General features: G+C 55.0%; 1 protein-coding gene and 1 long non-coding RNA gene across 6 annotated transcripts in view; both read left to right on the forward strand.

Annotated features, from left to right (window-relative positions):
* Positions 1 to 9524, forward strand: part of CUL2 (cullin 2) — a 91072-nt gene extending 81548 nt beyond the window's left edge. For all 5 annotated transcript variants that reach the window (XM_062211200.1, XM_062211201.1, XM_062211202.1 and 2 more), the window contains 5 exons: positions 1566 to 1632; positions 4974 to 5176; positions 6724 to 6825; positions 8206 to 8322; positions 9011 to 9524. In XM_062211200.1, the coding sequence (XP_062067184.1) occupies positions 1566 to 1632; positions 4974 to 5176; positions 6724 to 6825; positions 8206 to 8322; positions 9011 to 9142 (621 nt within the window). In that variant the 3' untranslated portion in view covers positions 9143 to 9524. The remainder of the gene's footprint in view (positions 1 to 1565; positions 1633 to 4973; positions 5177 to 6723; positions 6826 to 8205; positions 8323 to 9010) is intronic.
* Positions 9525 to 11812: 2288 nt separating this feature from the next.
* Positions 11813 to 20793, forward strand: LOC133773936 (uncharacterized). Its single transcript, XR_009867981.1, has 4 exons — positions 11813 to 11882; positions 14916 to 15031; positions 16957 to 17423; positions 20137 to 20793. It is a non-coding gene; the product is annotated as an uncharacterized LOC133773936 (long non-coding RNA).
* Positions 20794 to 21020: the final 227 nt, after the last annotated feature.

The raw sequence follows: 21020 nt of genomic DNA on the forward strand, positions 1-21020 counted from the left end.
GGGTCAAGCCGGGAGCTGAGGACTCAGGACAGGTTTCCCTTGTGGTTGGAAGGACCCAGTTTCTTGAGCCATCACCTGCTGCTTCCCAGGGTCTGCGTGCCAGAGCTTAAACACAGGCGCTCCAGTGTGGGGACGGGCAGTCCTGACTGCTCGGCTAATCCTCTGCCACACAGGCATTTCTTGTAATAACACCGGACAAAAATTACTTAATAAATCAAGCAAAGTTTTAATGAATTTTGTCTTCGTAGGCCAGATGACTGTATAATAATCCCTCTTGGAGCTGCGTCTTTTTGTTCTGACTAGCTCTGCCCAGGATTTTAACCTCAGGAGGAAGGGGTAGCTTGTTTTGGCACACTGGTGTCGTGTTCATCAATGAAATGTTACCAGCAGAGTAACGCATAGTTTTAGAGCTTAGAGTATGCGTCTCCAAGCTGTGTTTGCACCTGAATTATTTATAAAGAGCATTTCTGAGTTTGAATTTCTTATTTTAAAAAGCATTTTCTTTTTTTTTTTTTTTCCATGAACTCGTGTAGATGTTTTATATATAAGTCATGAGTTGGAGTGGTTTGGACTTTAGTGCCACCCAAGAGCTCACTCATGCAGAGTCCGCGTGTGGTGTATTCTGATTCGCTGTTTGGAGGTGCAGCTCATTTCCTGTTCCTGCTGGTGGATGGCTGGTAGAGAGGGGTGCTGGCTGACAGGGGGCAGACACAGCACGTCCCAGCTCCTGGGGCTGGGCAAATGGAATGGACTGCAGAGAGATGTGTTTCTCTGGGGGCCAGAGCTGTCTAGAGTGGGCACTTGTACCGCTGATGGATGGGTGCTGCCGATGGCTTTATTTAAATTTCCTTTTGGAAGTACAAAAGGAGTGTGATACGCCAGTGAAAGCTCTGGGCGTGTTACACGTGGCACGCCATGGTAACAGTGGGTCCACAGTTTTGAGCTGATGTGATATGACTGTTTTTCAGTTTATAAAGAACTTGAATATTACTCTTTTTTCACATGTAATCTCATTTTCCCACTGTATATTGCTTACTAGTTCTTTAAAAAACCTGAACTGTGTAACTTTGGATTCATGTGCCATAATTACACACTCGGTCCTGACATTCACGCCCACGTTAATAGGACGTTGAATATAATTGTCCACAGTCGTGTCAGGGGGAGGGAATGCAGAGTGTCCTGAAGCTCTGTGCAGTGTGTGGCTGGGTATGCGACCACGTGTGTTGGTCACCTGCCCCGTGAGCAGGTGTGTTCCCTGCGGGGGTGCAGGTCAGTGAGAACTCACCAACTCCAAGTGAATTTCATTCAAAATGATCATCACCATCTTTCTGAATCTGTGCAAAAAAGTCAGATGTGGAGGCCATGTGGCTCAGTGGTTGTCAGTGACAGGAGCCGAGATGGTGCCTGTGTGGTCCCGGCCAGGGCCTGCATGGAAGAGCTTTCTCCTCCCGGGACTCAAGCTGTACCAGACGCGTGTGTCGTTTGCTCTGGGGGTGGGTGGGTGGCAGTGACCAGGTGTAGTAGCTGAAAGTAATTTGATGGATTTTGTTTTTGTTTTCTTACAGTTTGAATTATTCTATAGCCAACATTTCAGTGGAAGGAAACTTACATGGTTACATTATCTCTGCACAGGTAAGACACATTCGATTGTATCTGGCTCGGGACATCTCCCTGGTAAGACTGTTAATTTGGAAAGAGGTTTCCTGTAGCCTGTTCTGCATGTACTGTAAGCTGCTCCTAGGGAAGTCGAGCTGCAGCTCTTTGGAACCGTAGCTTCTGACTTCCTCGCTACGGAATTGCTGCTTTCAAAGTCATTTTCCGAATTTTGTAATGACTTGCAACATTTCTATGCCAGTTACTTGTTACAGATATTAGAACACACATTGAGAATGTGGCCCTGGTGGGCCGGCTCCTCCTAAAAGCTCACTCCCTTCAGTAAGCCATGTGGTTCACTGTTACAGCGCGACAAGGAGCCCTGGACGCTGGGTGTCTGATTCCATAATGAAGCCGTATGTGATCATGGGCAGTTTAGGGCGCTTTGGTCAGAATCTGGTCTTTGCTGTGCCTTTCGAAGCTGCAGGACTGGCAGCTGGGAGTCTGGAGACTGGTTGCCCTGAGTGGCCTGTGGTGTTAGCCGGAGTTCACTCAGACATTTCTCGCCTTTGCCGGACTACCAAGGCATTTCAAAAGTTCACAAAAAATGGAATTGAAAAATTTATTTGGGGGCAAAAAAATGTTGAAATCCATGCAGCGTGTTTTCAGACTATACATTTAGCATAAACTTTTCAAAGACTCATTTTACACATGAATCTTCCCGTCCCAAAATAAGTATCTTTTAACTCCATTTCCCCACGAACACTTTGAAGCACACTTTGTATGCCTTTGAAAAGCACTTTGAGGGGTGGACATTTGGGGCCATGGTTCGGTTCAGATCTGCGTGGGATGCTCACGTCCCCTATCAGAGTGCCTGGGTGCAGGTCCTGGCTCTGCGTCTGACTGCAGCTTCCTGATGGGGAGGCAGCGGGTTGGGGCGCCCACGTGGGAGACCTGCACTGTGTCCCTGGTTTGTGGCTTCAGCCTGGCCCAGCCCTGGGTGTTGCAGGCGTTTGGGCAGTGAACCAGTGAATGAGAGACAGGGTACATATGTTAATATCTCTTAGAAATGTTCCATCTGCTCTAATTCCATCCACTCCTTGAGAGCAGGTTCAGCTGGGGACTGTGGTCCGGCTGATCGGTCCTGGGCCGTGGTGGCTCGTGCGTCGGTAGCCCTGCTGCGTTAGTTGTACACTCTTCCTGAGCGTGTGGGGCGTTCTGATCGTTTTCAGTGCTTTGTGAAAGAACTGATATTCTTAGTAAGTTAATTTGTTATTTTACATGTGTGAATTTTTCTCATTTAAAAGATATAACTGATTTTGTGAAAAAAATGTCGTGGAGCCAGTGCTCTGGGTTTTCTGAGAAAGCTGAAACCTGCAGTGGAAGCGGAAGTGTCTCCTCGGCAAAGCCTGCCAGTCTTGTAGCGTCCTTTGTGGTTTCCGGTCACGGAAGGCACCGGACACACCCGTGACCTGTAGGAAGGAGAGTTGCTTCCCTTCCCTTCCCAGTGTGCCTCTGGTGTAATTGACGGAATCCCTCGTGTTGTTGGCATGGGGTGTGACATTTAGATAGCTATGTCCGTGGCGTTGTTGTGTGCTGTGTCACCTGTGACCCACTCTTAGCCGTGCAGCCGTCTCCAGCAGTTAACTCACCTGACGGAAACTTACCTCCCTCTGGCCTGCATTTAGCTTCGTTCTTCATTTGTGCGCCTCACAGGAGGTTCCCGAGCACGCTTAGCGCTAGCCTGGAGCAGCCACAGTGGCCGCAGGTGCCGGGACCTCTAATGTCAGCCATGACGGAGAAGCCCGGAGAGTGCCGCTGGGCATGGGGGGGGGGGCTCGGGGTGGGATTGTGGGAGACGCTTGCAGACGCCGGGACGGAAGTCACCGCGCTGTCCAGGTGTAAGTGGCTTGTGTGTGGCCGAGCCGACAGGGGGACATGGTGCCCGGCTGCTTTGCTGAGGTTCTTGCTTCTGGGTGAGGTCAGAATGCAGGCCGAGACAGAGGGAGGGTGCTCATCCCCTCAGGAGGGCGGGCAGCCCCAGCAGGAGAGGCCGAGAGAGAGCCCCTGGTCAGCGGCCCCCTCTCTGGGTGGGAGTGATGCTGTGACTGGAGATGGGGCAGGCCCGGCCCCCGTGGTGTCCCCGTGCTGTCCTCTGGGAAGGTTTGCTCGGCTTCTCTGGCACTCAGTGCACACCTGCTTGTCGCGGAGTCTTCTGCAGGCTGTAGGAGACTCAGGTTGTCGTGGGGCAGCTGGGGTGCTGGACTGGCACGTGGAGGGCTGCAGTTAGGGAGCGGGGCTAGAGACAGGAGCTGCAGGAAACCTGCCCCGTGCCTGGCCCTCAGAGCTGCTGGGAGATGAGTGAGAGGTGTGGCCTGTGGGAGACAGCAGCTGCCCTGGTCAGCACAGCCCAGGACCACGTGGAGCCCTGGGCGTCGTGTGTGCTGGGTCACCACGGCCCAGGCGACCTCACCCCGTGGTGCCGCACCAGCCTGGCATTGGCTGACTTCCTCTCAGTGTTGCTTCCCAAGAGTTGGGCAGTGGAGAGCCGCAGGCGGCCTGATGTCGCCCGGTGTCCACCCCATGTTCCGCTGCCCTGACTCCCTGGTTTGAGGAGATGGCTGGGTGTCCCTGCAGTGTCCAGCTCTCTGGCTCTATGCGCTGATTACCTGTGAGGACTTTTCGTTCCTGGATGTACACTGAGAACACACCATCCCCAGCCCCCACGGGCGGAGAGGAACGGGACCCCTGTGTGTTAGCAGGAGGCCTCGTGGTGGCTCAGGAGTGGGACCCCTGTGTGTTAGCAGGAGGCTTCGTGGTGGCTCAGGAGCGGGACCCCTGTGTGTTAGGGCCTCGTGGTGGCTCAGGAGCGGGACCCCTGTGTGTTAGGGCCTCGTGGTGGCTCAGGAGCGGGACCCCTGTGTGTTAGGGCCTCGTGGTGGCTCAGGAGCGGGACCCCTGTGTGTTAGGGCCTCGTGGTGGCTCAGGAGCGGGACCCCTGTGTGTTAGCAGGAGGCCTCGTGGTGGCTCAGGAGCGGGACCCCTGTGTGTTAGGGCCTCGTGGTGGCTCAGGAGCGGGACCCCTGTGTGTTAGGGCCTCGTGGTGGCTCAGGAGCAGGACCCCTGTGTGTTAGGGCCTCGTGGTGGCTCAGGAGCGGGACCCCTGTGTGTTAGCAGGAGGCCTCGTGGTGGCTCAGGAAGGGGACCCCTGTGTGTTAGGGCCTCGTGGTGGCTCAGGAGCAGGACCCCTGTGTGTTAGCAGGAGGCCTCATTCAGGAAGTCTTAGTTGACGCTTTGTGGAGAAAGCACCTGCATTACAGTTGGCAGCTGCTGCGGTCCCCGAGACACTTCCTGCCCTCACGTGTCTGCTCTGGGTGCAGGTGAAGTGAAGATGAACTACCTGGGCAAACCGTACGTCGCCATGGTGACGACCTACCAGATGGCCGTCCTCCTCGCCTTTAACAACAGTGAAGCCGTCAGCTATAAGGAGCTTCAGGACAGCACTCAGATGAACGAGAAGGAGCTGACAAAAACAATCAAGTCGTTACTCGACGTGAAAATGATCAACCACGACTCAGAAAAGGTGTGTGGCGGACCCCTGCCCGTCTGTCTCCCCCTCTGCACGTTGTCCTGGGGCCCTGGCGCTGGGAGGCTGCCCCTGGGGGCCTATGTGGGCCGTGGCGGGCCCTGGTTCGACGCGGGGACCACGGGCTCCTCGCAGCCCAGAGGAGGCCCCAGAAGCTGGGATCTGCGGGACTTTCCGTCCGCCCCGTGCCGGGCTGGCGGGCTGAAACGTCGTTGCGAGGCCCTTTGTGGAGGGTTCGGGTGCACTGGGGCGGCTGAGCCTCTCTCTGGTTTTCCGGTGATCTGGTTCATCTGATTCCACGTCTTGCTGCAGAGGGTGGCAGCCCCCTCGGCGCACGCAGACAGCTTAGCCTCCTGGGCGCCTCCAAGTCAGGGCCGCACTAACCACCTTTTCAGCAAACATCACAGCACGTGGCCTTTATTTGAGAGTTCCCACCAGTGGGCAGTGACTGCTCCCTTGACGTGTCAGAGGTGTCCCTCTGCAGGGCGCATGTCCGTCACAGCAGCGAGCGTGGAGCGTGTTGCTGGGTGGTGTGAGAGCAGGCCAGGGGCCGCAGTGGCTTACGGCGCGGCAGAGGTGGGCAGTCCACCCCGAAGTTCTCTCATCAGCTCATTTTCCTAACATCCTGAAGGTGGTGCTGTCTTCGCCCGCAGCTGGACTGACTGTAAATGACATGTATCCTGAGATTCAGATCAGTCTTGGTTTGAGAAGTGACCCATTGTCCTGGCTCTAGAGCCTTAACAAAAGTTTAAATTCTGAATTAAAGTTTTAGCTAAGATTCATGGATTCTTAGGATTTTAAATTTTAAGCAATTATTTAAGTGCCTGGTTTTAATTCTTCTTCCAAAAGGTTATGTTTACTGGTGTGTACGAAGTAAATGTAGATCAATCGCTTGTGCTTTAAATCTTCACGAGGAGCCTGTCAGTCCCTCAGCAGCGTTTCTTGGGTTATGGTCGAGAACTGGGCCATCTGCCCCCGAAGCCCCCCTGCCACGGGCTTCCGTCACCCCAGTCCCGGAAGCTGTGATTGTAAGGTGGCCTGCAGCTGGTTCCAGAACCGCGCTGGGGGGGGGGTTATAAAACCCTGGGGCCTTGGGGCGGGGGCCTGGCTGCCAGCCCCACAGCCTCCTCACCTCCAGTTCGTACCTCGTCGTCCAGTGTTGGAGAAACGCGCTCTCACAGGGGGTGGTGGTGAACTTACCAGCCTCGTGTGGGCTTTCCTGAAAATTAAAATGTTAGCTTCTGTCCATTGGAGCCAGAGAGCTTGCCTGGTGTTGTATCAGAGGGAGAACACTCACTTGTATCAGCTGGGCAAGAAGGAGTACACTCCAGCATCCGAAGGCTGGAGGTCCTGGAAAATGTGCAGTTAGAAAAGAATTGTCTCTTGCTTGTTTGTGTAACAAAAGGCAGTCATTTTTCTCTTAAATTCAGTGATCTTTAAACTGCTGGAAATTTCGAGAGCTCTTCTCCCTGGGTCACCATGTAGTTTCATGTTATTTGTGGCTCCGCGGCTTTGTCTTTATAAATCATGATTTTTACCTGCAGGAGGACATCGACGCAGAATCCTCATTTTCATTAAACATGAACTTCAGCAGTAAAAGAACAAAGTTTAAAATCACCACGTCGATGCAGAAGGATACTCCACAGGTGAGGCCTCTTCGCGTCGTTGGGCCTGGATTCGGCTGGGCACGGAGCTCGCCGAGCTGGTGCTGAGATCGTGCAGACCCTTGTCACCAGAGTTAGCCAGGTGTCAGCCTTCCCGTTCCTGCTCTGTGTTCGCTAGCCTGGCAGAGCCTCTGCTAGTAGTTTGGTGTTCGAACAGGAAGCCAGGGGCAAGCGTCATTGGGTCACATTTGCCCTCAGCCCTCATCGGGACGTGTGGTCTGGCCTGGCTCACTCCAGACCTTCCTCACCGAGTCTCTGTTTTCCCTTTGTGAAAGGAAAGTTTTACAGCTCAAGTTCTGTGAAGAGACGTTGTCTGTAGCAGGTACCATTGTATGTAAGATTGTATGTGTTTATTTGAAGGACAGAAATGATCTGGTAGAGCTCCTGCACAGGCTGGAGCCAGGAGCCACGGACTCCCTCCAGGTCTCCCAGGTGGGTGGCAGGGGCCCATCACCTGCTGCCTCCCAGGGTGCACACTAGCAGGCACCTGGAATCAGGGGGCTCATGGGAGCTGGGAGCAGACGCACAGTACGGAATGCGGGCAGGCTTCCTGGGATCCTAACCAGGGCCCAGATAACCTCCCTGCTTCTCAAACTGGAGGTGCACGGGAACCCCTGGGCATCTGGCTCGAGTGGTCACTGCCCTCTCGCATGTCCACAGAGGGGTCTGCACTCCTGGTGAATCTGTGAGTGGTGGGCGTCTGCTCTTGATTCTTGGAACTCAGCGCTGGGATGGACAGTTGACCTCACTCACGTCTCCTCGTTGCCTTCCACGTGCAGTCACTGTGGGCAGAACCATGTGTGAGATGTCAGACCCTCGCCAGAACCACCGCCCTCGGGTGCAGACAGACCCCCAGAACAGTCACTGTCCCGTGTTCCTTTGGGCAATGAATAGTGATTCAGTTCATGCATTTTATCTTTTAAAGGGGTTAGGAAATACCAGTGTGGCGTGACCTGCCCCCATGCCTGCCGTCCACATGTTTCCGTGCAGACAGGCACCCTGGCCCATCCTGGCTTTCTCTGCTTGAGCCCAGCAGAGCCTGCCCGGCTCTTCCCGTCAGTCCCAGCAGGCACCTGGGCCGTGGGCTGGAAAACTGTTGCGTAGAGGTCTGCCTGACGGCTTGCTTACAGTAACCCTTCAGCTTAGGCGGCGTGAGCGCCTCTAACAGCCCTTCAGCTGGAGCCTCGCGAGTGGCGTCTGACCCGTCCCGGTGGTGTTTTGGCAGTGGTCTTGTGGGACTGGGCGCAGCACAACCGCGTAATTGGATCAGAGATGTATTCCAGGTCACTGGCAAGGGAACAGAGCACAGGTTCCGTGCCTCGATGTCTCTTTTGCAAACTGCCGTTCTCCTCTGTGCACCAGGAAATGGAGCAGACAAGGAGTGCCGTCGACGAAGACCGGAAGATGTACCTGCAGGCTGCTATAGTTCGTATCATGAAAGCGCGGAAGGTGCTTCGGCACAACGCCCTCATCCAAGAGGTGAAGGGAGGAGTGGCCGGGCTGCCTGGGGAGCGGGAGCACGTGTCCCTTGCGTACCGAGCACGGTGCCCACTGCTTCTCAGTGGGACGGGCTTACGCGTAGAGGGCGAAGGCCCAGTGAGTTACTGACCCCTGCTGTTAAAGGGATTTGGCCACATCCAGTGTTCGGTCATTCATTCATTCTGCAAACCGCTGAGTGTCCACTGTGCATGCTGGGGTCCTGGATGGGTGCCAGGGGTGCAAGACATGGCAGCCCTGTGGAGCCCCAGGCTGGCAGGGCGCACAGCCCGGTGAGGACGTGGGCGCAGTCCTGCCTGGGGCGCTTTGGGGGCCTCCTGGTGAGAATTGACTGAGAATCAAGTGGGAGCTGGGGTGTGTGCGCGTGTTGTTTCTAGTCGAGTGCGCCTGTGTGTGGATGATAGGTCTTGTGTCTGCACAACGCCGATGACAGATGTGACGGCTCCCTCGCCACGTGCACTGCCTGGTCTGTTCCAACAGTGACCGCAGTCCACGGCGCTGCCCCCGTCACCCCTTCCTCTCCCGGTGGTTCGCCCGCAGTACTTGTCTTTCCCTGTCGGGCGAGGCCCGCGTTGGAACGTCAGAAGCCGGAGGCGCCGTGTGGCTGGGGCTGGGCGTCCCCGCTCCCCGGCCTCGGGCGGCAGTGGCGTGATGTCCTGTCTCCCTGCAGGTGATCAGCCAGTCGAGAGCCAGGTTCAACCCCAGCATCAGCATGATCAAGAAGTGCATCGAGGTCCTCATAGACAAGCAGTACATCGAGCGCAGCCAGGCGTCCGCAGACGAATACAGCTACGTCGCGTAAGGGCGGACGTCGCCGTGGGGTGCGTCCCGTGGGAAGGCGGCCTGGCCCCATCACCCGGTCTCTCGGCAGCCCCTGTTTCTCTGCTGTTTACAACATCACCAGTGCCACGTCATGAGCGTCCAAGAAAATGCCTAGCGAATATTTGAGGCTCATGTCATTAGGACATTCTTAAAACTCTATCGAAAGAGGGAATGAAGCGCCGCTGACGTGTGGAAATCGGGTTGGGTGCCGTGCTTCTCCCCTTCATGTTTGCAGTTGATGTGTTTTTTTTTTTAATGTATCTTAAAGGACATAAAATAAAAACTTAAATATTGTAATATGACAGATAACCTAATAATTGTATCTACATTAAAATGACAAACATGATACTGCTGCTTGTCAAATAAAAGAAAAATAAAGAAATGGAATGCCTCTTTGTATGCGGAGGGAGTGCCCGGCCGGCCACGAGTGCTGTGCCGAGGCAGTGGCGAGCAGCGTCACTCCCTCCCACGTGGAAGAGCGCGGCTCAGCGCATGGAGCGCTTCGCTTCCATGGATGAGCAGGACCCGGGTGAGTCTGAATATTGAGGGAACGATTCCTCCGGGAGCTCCCGGGGCCACGCACGCCACAGAGAGTGGCAGGAGAGGAGGCTGTGCGGACAGAGCTGCCCTGTGCTAACGTAGCCCCACGCCTGCGCTGTAGGAGGTCCCATGATGCTCCTGCCCCGCCTGACCCCTCATGCCACCCTTCCGTGCTCAGCTGGGTCTGCTCCGGGAAGGCACAGGTAACCAGGACACCTTTATAAAGGTCTGAAGACTGTTTCACAAAGTGCAACTTAACGTAGAGACAAAAAGTACGTTATTATATGTATCTACAGCAGTATTAGAATATTCTGGTCTAGTATCACATTTATTTTGTGCCCTACCCCTCACAGCACAGCTGTTTTTAAACTAGAGTTTGTTTTTGTGTTTTGTTGAAGATTTGCTTATTTGAAAGAGAGGGAGAGACAGAACTTCCATCCGCTGGTTCACTCCCCAGTTGGCTGGAACAGCTGAGGGCCAGGTTGAAGCCATCAGCTTGGAACTCCATCCCAATCTCCCACGTGGGTGCAGGGGCCCAAGCACTCACTGTCTTCCGCTGTTTCCCAGGTGTGTGAGCAGGGAGCTGGAACAGAAGCACTGCAGGGTTTGACGTTGTGGCTCAGCGGGTAAAGCCGCCACCTGCTTCACCGGCATCTCATGCAGGCTGCTGCACGTCCAGTCCAGCTCCCTGCTCAGGCACCTGGGAAAGCAACAGAAGATGGCCCGAGTGCTTGGGCCCCTGCACCCGTGTGGGAGACCAGGGTGGAGCTCCTGTCTTCCATCTGCTTTCTGGGGAGTGAACCAGTGGGTGGAAGTTCTCTCTGCCTCTCCCTCTCTCTCTCTGTAACCTTGACTTTCAAATAAATAAATAAATACATACCCCCCAAAAAACAGCAGCCAGGCCTGGAGCTGGCACTCAGGGAAGCCAGCGTCACAGGCTATGGTTTAACCAGCTGTGCCACATCGCCAGGCCCCGAGGATGGACTGTTTCAAGGCATGAGGTGCACAAGTCGCTTCACTGAGAGGGTTCCGGTTTGTCTCTCTGACAGGTAAGGCCCTCGAAGTGCTGTTACTGCTAGCAAACAAACAGTAACTGCCGGGTGTCATCTAATAACGGGGTTCGTACTTAGATTTCAGTCAGTGGTGCACAGTGGCTCTTACAGTTGGTTTGTTCAGTTTCTCCTGTCTCCTATGTTTTAAAAACCTGACCTCAGTCCCGCAGCTGCTGGTGTGCAGCTGTTAGGGTAGCAGTTGTGGGACAGGAACTGTAAACACCTCTTTCTTCGGAAAGCAGAACGTGGGCATATGTGTGGCAGACGTAGATTTAAACGAAAAGGCAATCTAAGCTCACAGTGACTTACGTACGTATTTCTCATTTTACCTTTCCTTCTAGAGATGAACTAATGGCAAAGCAGATAACACTGGACGTTCACCATGAAAAACCAGACCTTTGTTTTGATAACTTGTTGATGAGGTTTTCAAATGGATTCCTTTTTTCTCAGCTATTTATAAACGTTAAGTCTAAGAAAAAACATTGAAAAATGGACAAGACACTTGTGCTGGGGTCTAAGAAGTGGATGGCAAGAGTTTTCTTTTGTTAAAGGTTTATTTGTTTCCAAGGCAGAGTGACAGAGGGAGAGTAGAGATCTTCCATTCGCTGCCCACGATGGCCACGCACTTGCAGCTGCGCCAGGCAGAAGCCGGGAACCCAGAATGCCATTCTCATCTTCCACGTGGGTGCAGGGCCGCAGCACTTGGGTCGTCATCCTGTTTTCCCAGATGCGTTAGCAGGGGGCTGGATCCGCAGCACAGCACCTGGGACTTGAACTGGCGCTGGGATGCCAACATCGCAACATCAACTTAGCCTGCTGCGCCAGAATGCCGGCCACTTGGCAAGAGTCTCTCCACATCTCCACGTTTTGCCTGGCAGGAAGCATTAGACGGGCAGGCTGTGCACAAGGAGGAAAGAGGCTGGAGGCATTCAACCAGGACACCTGCAGAGGGCCAGTGCATGGGAACGTGCCACACCTGCCACGGAGGACAGTGCAAGGTCAGGCGAGGTCAGCCGCTCGACACGGCCACGACCGGGAACCCACATGCGTCGCTGGGAGGACCCACCCGGCCGGCCTTTATCTCAGAAACAGATGTACCTGAGTGAACACTCGGGTATCAGTGCTAAGGTATCGCTGGCATTTCATAGCATCCTGTTCTTTCCTGTTTTGATGGCTGTACGGGTACGTTTTAGACTAGAGAGGGTTCATCCATTGTTTTATGACAATTTAAGTAACAGACTGGAGTTTGTGTTTGATTTATAGCTCGTTATATGGGATATTTTTTAAAGATTTATTTATTTATCTGAAAGAGTTACACAGAAAGAGAAGGAGAGGCAGAGAGAGAGAGAAAGAGACAGAGGTCTTCCATCCGCTGGTTCACTCCCCAAATGGCCCCAACAGCCAGAGATGCACCGATCCTAAGGCAGGAGCCAGGAGCTTCTTCTGGGTCTCCCACGCGGGAGCAGGGGTCCAAGGACTTGGGCCATCTTCCACTGCTTTCCCAGGCCGTAGCAGAGAGCTGGATCAGAAGTGGAGCAGCTGGGACTTGAACTGGTGCCCATAGGGGATGCCAGCACTGCAGGCAGCAGCTTTACCTGCTACGCCACAGTGCCGGCCCCTGTGTAGGATCTTACAGCCTTACAAGGGGATCTTCAAAAGTGCAGGGAAATATGAATTACAAAAAAAGAAAACAGGCATGGATTTCAAAAATAATTCAGAACAAACGTACAGACTTGTTAGAACAGATCTGAGCAGGATCTGGTCCGAGGCACTATGAAGGTTAGGAAGCCTCCGCCAGAGAAAAGCCCCTATTGGAGCGACATGAATGTGCTCAGAGCGAAGCAAGAACAAACATCAGATTTATGGGGAAGAACAGGGGACCTGTTGGTGCTTCAGGAACACGTGGGTAGGGAGGGCGGCCTCCACGAAGTCCAGCAGCAGTTCACCGCTGGATAACTGGCTTCATGGAGGGGCGGTGTGGGGCATGCAGCCCACAGCAGCAGCGTGCACACACCCACTAGCAGGGAAGCCAGTCATCTCTGCATGTCCAATCGAAGGGGCCAGTGATTGACAGCCAACACCCCAGACGCCTCAGCTGGCCCCGCTGACAGCCTCAACGTTATTTTTTTTTTTAAGATTTATTTATTTATTTGAAAGAGTTACACAGAGAGAGAAGAGGCAGAGAGAGAGGTCTTCCATCTGCTGGTTCACTCCCCAGATGACTGCAACAGCTGGAGCTGTGCAGATCCGGAGCCAGGAGCCAGGAGCTTCTTCTGGGTCTCCCACATCGGTGCAGGGGTCCAGGGACTTGGGCCATCCTCTCCTGCTTTCCCAGGGCATAGCAGAGAGCTGGATCAGAAGTGGAGCGGCCAGGTCTCGACCGGGTGCCCATATGGGATGCTGGCGCTTCAGGCCAGGGTGTTAACCCGCTGTGCCACAGCACCGGCCCCGGCAGTCCCAACTTTAAAGCAGGAGCACACGGTCCGTTGCACCCAGGTCAGCTGCAGACAAGAGCAGGCTTCCTGTGGGCGTTCCAACAGGTTGGATGAAAACCCTGAAGCGATTGAAGAACTGAAACAGGAGACGATGCCTGGCGTTCCCAGTACAATCCTGAGGACAAAGCACCATCACAGGAACACGGAGGTCACGGTTACAGGTTCTCAGGGTGACTGCGGCTTCCTGAAGAGTCGCGGCACAGTACCACCTGCTCGTTAGGGTTTTGAGCAAGCCAAGGCCCTCGCAGAAGGCACCCGAGACAGTCCTCGCTCCTCCATCAAACCAGGGCAGACTTCAAGGTTGGTTGATTGATTTCATAGACAGAGGAAGAGGATTTCCTCGCTCTGGTTCACTCCCCACATGGCTGCAGTGGCCAGGGCTGGACCAGGCCAAAGCCAGGAGCTTCTCCGAGTTCTCTCACGTGGGCGCAGAGGCCCAAGCACTTGGGTCATCTGCTGCTTTCCCAGGCACATGAGCGGAGAGCTTAATTGTAAGTAGAGCAGCCAGGACTTGAACCAGCAGCCATATGGGATGCCAGTGCTGCAGGCGGAGGCTTAACCTACGCCACAGTGCCAGCCCAGATGCTGCAAAATTTGTATTCAGTTTTTAAAAACTTACTCTGGGGCTGGCATCCGCATCCAATGTGAGCATTAATCCATGTCCCGGCTGCTCCACCTAAGAGAGCAGCCGATAGTGGCAGGTGCTTGGGTCCCTGCCAGCCACACGGGAGACCAGGGTGGGGTTCTAGGCTCCTGACTTTGGCCTGGCCCCGTCCTGGCCATGGTGACCATTTGGGGAGTGAACCAGCAGATGGAAGATGGATCTCTTTTCTGCCGCTCTGCCTTTCAAATACATCTTTTTAAAAAGGTTCTTGATTTCAGTGGTGGGTGTGTGTGAAGTCGCTTTGTAATGCTGTATGGTGCGTGTGCTTTATGTTTGGTGTAGGTGATGCTTGCACTACATCACACTTTAAGGGACAATGGATAGCCATCGCGTACAATGGAGGGCGTGGAGTTAGTTGGGACACCTCGGCACAGCAGTGGGTGCAGCGCTGGCCAGCCCCAGAAGGTACAGGGCATAGACTGACAGCGTGGTCGGGCCTGGTGAGTCTGCCTTTCACCAGTAATTCCCTCCCGTGCGTTGGGGTCCTGGGAGAAGAGCAGGGTGGAGCAGTGGGTCACAGGCTGGTTGCAGACCCCTGTGCCAGCTGTCTGGGGACTCATCCGTGGAGCAGGCAGGCACTGACCGCGCTGCCGCCCTCCGGTGCCCCGCAGCCCAAGATTAGCAGCGTCCGGGTTAAGTGGAGCCCGAGAGTGACCAGTACTCGCTGCCACATCAGGATAGCACATGCGCTGCAAATCACGAAAGCAAGAACAGGACCGGCGCTTTGGCAGTGTGGGCCACGCTGCCTCCTGCGATGCTGGCATCCCAGCGGGTGCCGCTTTGCGTCCTGCCTGCTCCACTTCTGATCTGGCTTCAGCCTGGCGCAGCCCCAGCAGTTGCAGCCATTGGGGAGTGAATTAACAGATAGAAGTCTCTCTCTCTGTCTCTCTCTAACTCTGCCTTTCAAATTAAAAAAAAAAAAAAAATGGGTGTGAGCACCCTGAGGACAGACGTATCTGCAGAAGCCTGGAGTTCGCTCCTGTGACTGTCTTCTGTCCACAGGTCCTGGTCCGCTGCTGTGAATGGAACCGCTGGGTTGTGTTCCCTCCCGGCAAGTTTGCAGACCCTCGTCAGCAAAGGGAAGGACGCTCTGGGCGCCCACTGGGGGCGCAAGGACGGTATGTCCCTTTTCCGCCTGGTTACTGGCCGCCGCGGCTGGTGCAGACGGTAGCAGGCCCAGGCAGAGGGAATCTGCTGGGTCGCTACTGCCTCCCGTGTGGCCACATTGCCATTTCCTGGGGAGAAAACTGGTGTTGCAGGAAAACGAGGAGGAATTCTGCGACTGGAACCCCCAGGCCGGTGTCGGTACCGGCTGAGCACTTCCGCTTCCGTAAGTGGTTGTAGTAGTTTGTCTGCTGGGGGGTTGGGGAGAGTGGAGGACAGACGTGGTAAGCAAAGACCTACTTGTAGTGGAGACAAAACTGGCTGATCGTAAATCATACCAGACAGCCACAGATGAACACTGACATCAACGCAACAGTTGAAAGAAAAACAAGTTGCTTTAGTGTAGGACCGCCAGACGCCTCGTCGAGCCTGTGTTTAAAATAATTGTCTCCATGGTCGGGCCTTAGGGCTCAGTGGATTAAGCTGCCACCTGGGTCGCCTGCATCCCATATGGGTGCCACTTGGAGTCCCCCCTGCTCCACTTCCAATCCAGCTCCCTGCTAATGGCCTGGGAAAGCAGTGGAAGATGGCCCAAGTGTTCAGGCCCCTTTACCTGCTACACCAAATAAATAAATCTTTAAAATAAAGTGTCTCAGACGTGGGGGTTTGATTTAGGATGTCTGTGTCCTGTATCAGAGTGCCTGGGTTCAGCACCCACTCCAGCGCCTGCTGTTGTGCCCAGTGGGAGGCAGCAGGTGATGCCTCAAGTACTTGGGTCCCTACCACCCATAGGGGAGACCTCAAGGAGTTCTGGGCTCCTGGCCTTGGACCAGCCCAGCCCCAGGTTTTGTAGGCATTTGTGAAGTGAGCCAGGAGAGTCTCTGTCTCTCAAACGATTACAAAATCAAGGAATATATACATCAAAAGAAGAACAGTAATTGTCCCTTACGTGTCACAGCCAAGAAGGATGAGGCCCTCGTGTGGCGTGAGAATTCAGGGAGCTGCGTGGGTGTGCAGCAGCCCCGCGTGTGGGCATGTGTCAGAAGCACACGCGTGTGATCGTGCACTGTGGGCGTGTGTGCTCTTCACCTGCAGACGCAGGGCTTGGCCCCTCGGGGCACCAGGCCCACTGCTCCGTGGATCCCGGAAGAGCTACTCCACCGAGGAGGAGGCGTCCAGAGCCAGCCACCTGGCGCTCTGCTTCCCAGCGGCGCAGGGAGCCGGTCTGCACCCTTGGGAGGCTGCACCCTTGGGAGGTCAACCTTAGCTCTAGAAGAGTCCGTCCTGGCTCACTGCTGACCAGGGCTTGAAAACGCAGCCAGGTCAGATCTGCAAGTCCTGAGTCCAACTGGAAGTCTTCCTGGGATGCCTGGGCAAGCAGAGGGGAGGGGAGGCGGAAAGAGGAGAGGACCACAGAGCCTGCAGCTTGGATTCGAGTCCTGCAGGATGGGCAACCAGCGGTGCGAAGGACGCGGCTGACAAAGGCCCAGGGCTCGGCAGCAGCACTGGAGACCTGTGTCTCCGACCCCAGAGGACCTCAGGCAAGTGAGACGTGCACCCCGCTGAGGGGAAGCCCTCCTGTGCCTCGGACGTGTCTGTTGCCCGGATGTGTGTTCATTTTTGTGAGAACCCTGCAATGCCCTGCGATTGTGTTCTCCAGAGACTCGACAAGAGGTGTATGTGCACACACGCCCGCAGTGCGCGATCACACGCGTGTGCTTCTGACACATGCCCACACGCGGGGCTGCTGCACACCCACAGATACTTCAAGGAATTCACGGAAAATGGAATGAAAAGTTCACTTTGGTGCAAAAAGTTCTGGTCCATACATAGTTTTTACCTAATTATGCATGTCCCTGAACCCTTGGAAACCTGTTATAAGCATGGATTGCAAGCATTTTTGCACAAAGTAAACTTACTCTGAAATCCTGTTTTCCAGGAGCTATGGAAGTGAGGTCCCACCGTCTGCAGTTGGCAGGATGGGACTCAGAGAGCCGATGGTGTGAGTTGCAGCCCGAGGACGGGAGCCTGGGAACCGAGGGTGCCTGCCCCATCCCGGGGAAGCGGGATCGATGTCTCAGAGCACGCAGCTGGGCTCAGAGGGGACTCCGCCTGCTGCCTCCGCCTTTCCGTTTGGTTTGGATTCTCAAACCTCGCGGAGGACAGTCCACGGACACGGTCACTAACGCTGCATCTGCAGACATCCTCCGCCCACGCCCAGAGACGTTTGCCACGTGCCCAGTTGACACACGAAGTTAACTGTCACCACCACCTCTGATTCCGTATGCTTGGTGGTCACTCCGTGCCTGTACTGCCGGCTGGTGTCCCCCAACACCATCTCCACACAGAACCTGCAGACGTGGCCTTCCTTGGGAGCAGGGTCTTCACAGAGATAACCAAGCTACGGTAAGGTCACGGTGGATTAGGGTCGGTCCTGATACAATGCTTGTGTCTTTACCAGAAAAGGGAAATTTGGGGCAGCCGTTCAGCCTAGCGGTTAAGACGCCCCCGGCCCACATCAAAGGGTCTGGGTTCCATACCTGGCTCCCAGCTCCGGCCCCAGCCCAGACCTGGTTTGTTGGGGGCCACTGGGGAAGTGGACCAATAGATGGGGGATCTCTCAAAACTGCAGGCTGGCACTGGCATAGCCGGCGAGGCCTCCACCAGCAGCTCTGGCATCCTGTATGGACGCCAGTTCCTGTCCTGGCTGCTCCTCTTCCACTCTCGCTCTCTCTTACGGCCTGAGAAAGCAGCGGAAGATGAGCAGGGAGCGGGACACAACGTGGAGCAGCCAGAACTTGAACCGGCACCCATACGGATGCTGGCGCCGTGAGCTGTGGCTTACTTAACCCACGGTGCCCGTGTGAGTTTCAGATGGACTTGCAGGGAAGCACAGGGGCTCGCTCTTTAGGAGCGCGCGGCTAACATTCGGTCTGGGGGCTGCAACGCAGCGCTGGCTATGGCAGAGGCCTCGGTGCGCGCGCTGAGCCCCAGGACCGGGCTTTCCCTGGCACAGTGCACACACAGCACACCTGGGTTTTCATTGGTAGATCTGCGGCTTGCAGAACAGTATGACAGGCGTGAGAAAGACAACAAAGCACAGTGGTTTTGCAGCCTATCTCCTTCTGGAAGATTCGGGGGCGGGGGGGAGCAGCAGGTGATTCTGTACCTTGGGACGTCCACAGCCCAGAGTGTCGAGTCCCGGCTGCTGCACCTCCAATCCAGCAACCTGCTGGCGCTCCTGGGAGACCAGGTGATGGCCGAGCCCAGACACGGCTGTTGTGGCCAATTGGGGAGTGAACCAGCAGATGGAAAACCTCTCTCCTTCTCTGTCGTTCTACCTTTCGGATAAATAAATAAATCTTAGGGAGAGAAGCATATAACTGGCCGGCGCCGCGGCTCACTTGGCTAATCCTCCACCTGCGGCGCCGGCACCCCGGGTTCTAGTCCCAGTTGGGGCACTGGATTCTGTTCTGGTTGCTCCTCTTCCAGGCCAGCTCTCTGCTGTGGCCTGGGAAGGCAGTGGAGGATGGCCCAAGTGCTTGGGCCCTGCCCCCGCATGGGAGACCAGGAGAAGCACCTGGCTCCTGGCTTCGAATTGGCGCAGCGCCAGCCGTAGTGGCCATTTGGGGGGTGAACCAATGGACTCTGTCTCTCTCTCTCTCTCACTGTCTGACTCTGCCTGTCAGAAAAATAAATAAATAAATAAAATACAAGTGCCACCCGTGTGAGAGACCTGGTTGGAGTTCCTGGGACCTGGTTTCCACCTGGCCCAGCCGCAACTGTTGTGGCCATTTGGGGAGTGAACCAGCAGAGTGAAGATTATCTCTCTCACTCTGCCTTTCACATAAAGACATTTTATTATTTTTTTAGATTTATTTATTTGAAAGACAAAGTTACACAGAGAGGTAGAGAGAGAGAGAGGTCTTCCATCTGCTGGTTCCCTCCCCAGATGGCTGCAACGGCCAGAGCTGCACTGATCCAGGAGCCTCCTCTGGGTCTCCCACGTGGGTTCAGGGGTCCAAGGACTTGGGCCATCTTCTACTGTTTTCCCAGGCCATAGCAGAGAGCTGGATTGGAAGAGGAGCAGCCGGGACTAGAACTGGCGCCTGCATGGGATGCCGGCACTTCAGGCCAGGGCTTTAACCTGCTATGCCACAGTGCCGGCCCTATAAAGACATTTTAAACAGACACTCAGTCACGCTCACCACCTTGTACTTTCCAAAGTACATTAAAGAAAAATATGGTATTTTTAAAGTGCGTTAACCTCCACCACGTGTGGATTTTTTTTTTTTTTTTTTTTTTTTGGACAGGCAGAGTTTGACAGTGAGAGAGAAAGACAGAGAGAAAGGTCTTCCTTCCATTGGTTCACCCCATAAATGGCCACTGTGGCTGTAACTCCGCTGATCCAGGCAGAGGATTAGCCCAGTGAGCCGCGGCGCCAGCTCCATGTGTGGATTTTAAGAACCCTGTTTCTTGCCGGCGCCGCCGTGGCTTAACAGGCTAATCCTCCGCCTTGCGGCACCGGCACACTGGGTTCTAGTCCAGGTTGGGGCGCCAGATTCTGTCCTGGTTGCCCCTCTTCCAGGCCGGCTCTCTGTTGTGGCCCGGGAAGGCAGTGGAGGATGGCCCAAGTCCTTGGGCCCTGCACCCCATGGGAGAGCAGGAGAAGCACCTGGCTCCTGGCTTCAGATCAGCGCGATGTGCCGGCCGCAGTGGCCTTTGGAGGGTGATCCTGCGGCAAAAGGGAAGACCTTTCTCTCTGTCTCTCTCTCTCACTATCCACTCTGCCTGTCAAAAAAAAAAAAAGAACCCTGTTTCTGAGAGGTGGGCATTTGTCCTGCTGCTTGACAGCAGGGAAGGCATCCACGTGCCACATCAGAGTGCGAGGCTCGAATCTGGCTCCAGGGCCTCACTCCAGCCCCTGGGGGGCAGTGGTGGTGGCTCAGGACCTGGGTCCCTGCCACCCACCTGGGGGACTTGGATGGAGGTCCGTGCTTTGAGCTGGCCCAGCCTGGGCTTTGAGGGCATTTGTGGGGTGGACCGGCGAGCTCTCAATGTCTGTCTCAGTCTCTGCCTCTCGGATGTAAAAGAAAAAAACCCTATTTTGTGATCCCAGGCTGACGTCTAATCACGGACTTGTTGGAACAGGAGCCCTGGGAAGAGCCAGAAAGACAGGAATCCACGGCAAGCCTGAGCAGGCTCCTTGGGCTCAGTACTGAAGGTCCAGTCCCTGGCGAGCACACTGAACCCTTGCTCCCACAGACAAGGTCGCCTTCGGGGAGGAAGTGCCAACAACGGAGGGGATCAGAATGGAGCCTTTATTAACCATGCCACTGCTGCTGTGGCCGGTATCTCCCGTCTCCAACGTGCACGGATCCTTGGTGGACAGCAAGGACGCAGGATAACCAGGAAACAGTTGTCGCCCTCAGGAAGCCCATGGCCCGGCTAGGAGTAAGTAGGAGATTAAATGCTTGTAGTGCATCATAGGAGGTGACGGTGGGTGGGTGTTCCCAGGGAGAAATGACGCTCCAGAGTAGGACCCGAGCATAAAGATGCTCCACGGGACAGGCCCCTGCCTCCCGAGTCGGGAACGAACAATAGACACCGGGGATAGACTCACAGGGACTGCAGGGTGCAGGTTCTAGAATCCCGAGATACCAGCTGTGAAGGGACTAGGCCTGTGACGTTCACAGACATGAAAGCCAAGCTTACCAAATTTTTAAAAGCGACTGTCGGGACCGGCATGGTCGCAAAGCACATAAAGTTACTGTTTGTGACACTGGCATCCCGTGTGGGCACCAATTCCAGTCCTGGCTGCTCCACTTCCTGCCCTGCTCCCCTCCAAATGGCCTGGGGAAGCAGCAGCAGGTGGCCCAAGTGCCTGGGCTCCTGCACGCACATGGGAGACCCAGAAGCAGCTCCTGGCTTCGGTTTGGCCCAGCCGTGGCCGTTGCAGCCATATTAGAGTGGACCAGCAGATGGAAGACCTCCCTCTGTCTC

This window comes from Lepus europaeus, chromosome 14, assembly GCF_033115175.1.
Source record: "Lepus europaeus isolate LE1 chromosome 14, mLepTim1.pri, whole genome shotgun sequence".
NCBI lineage: Eukaryota > Metazoa > Chordata > Mammalia > Lagomorpha > Leporidae > Lepus > Lepus europaeus.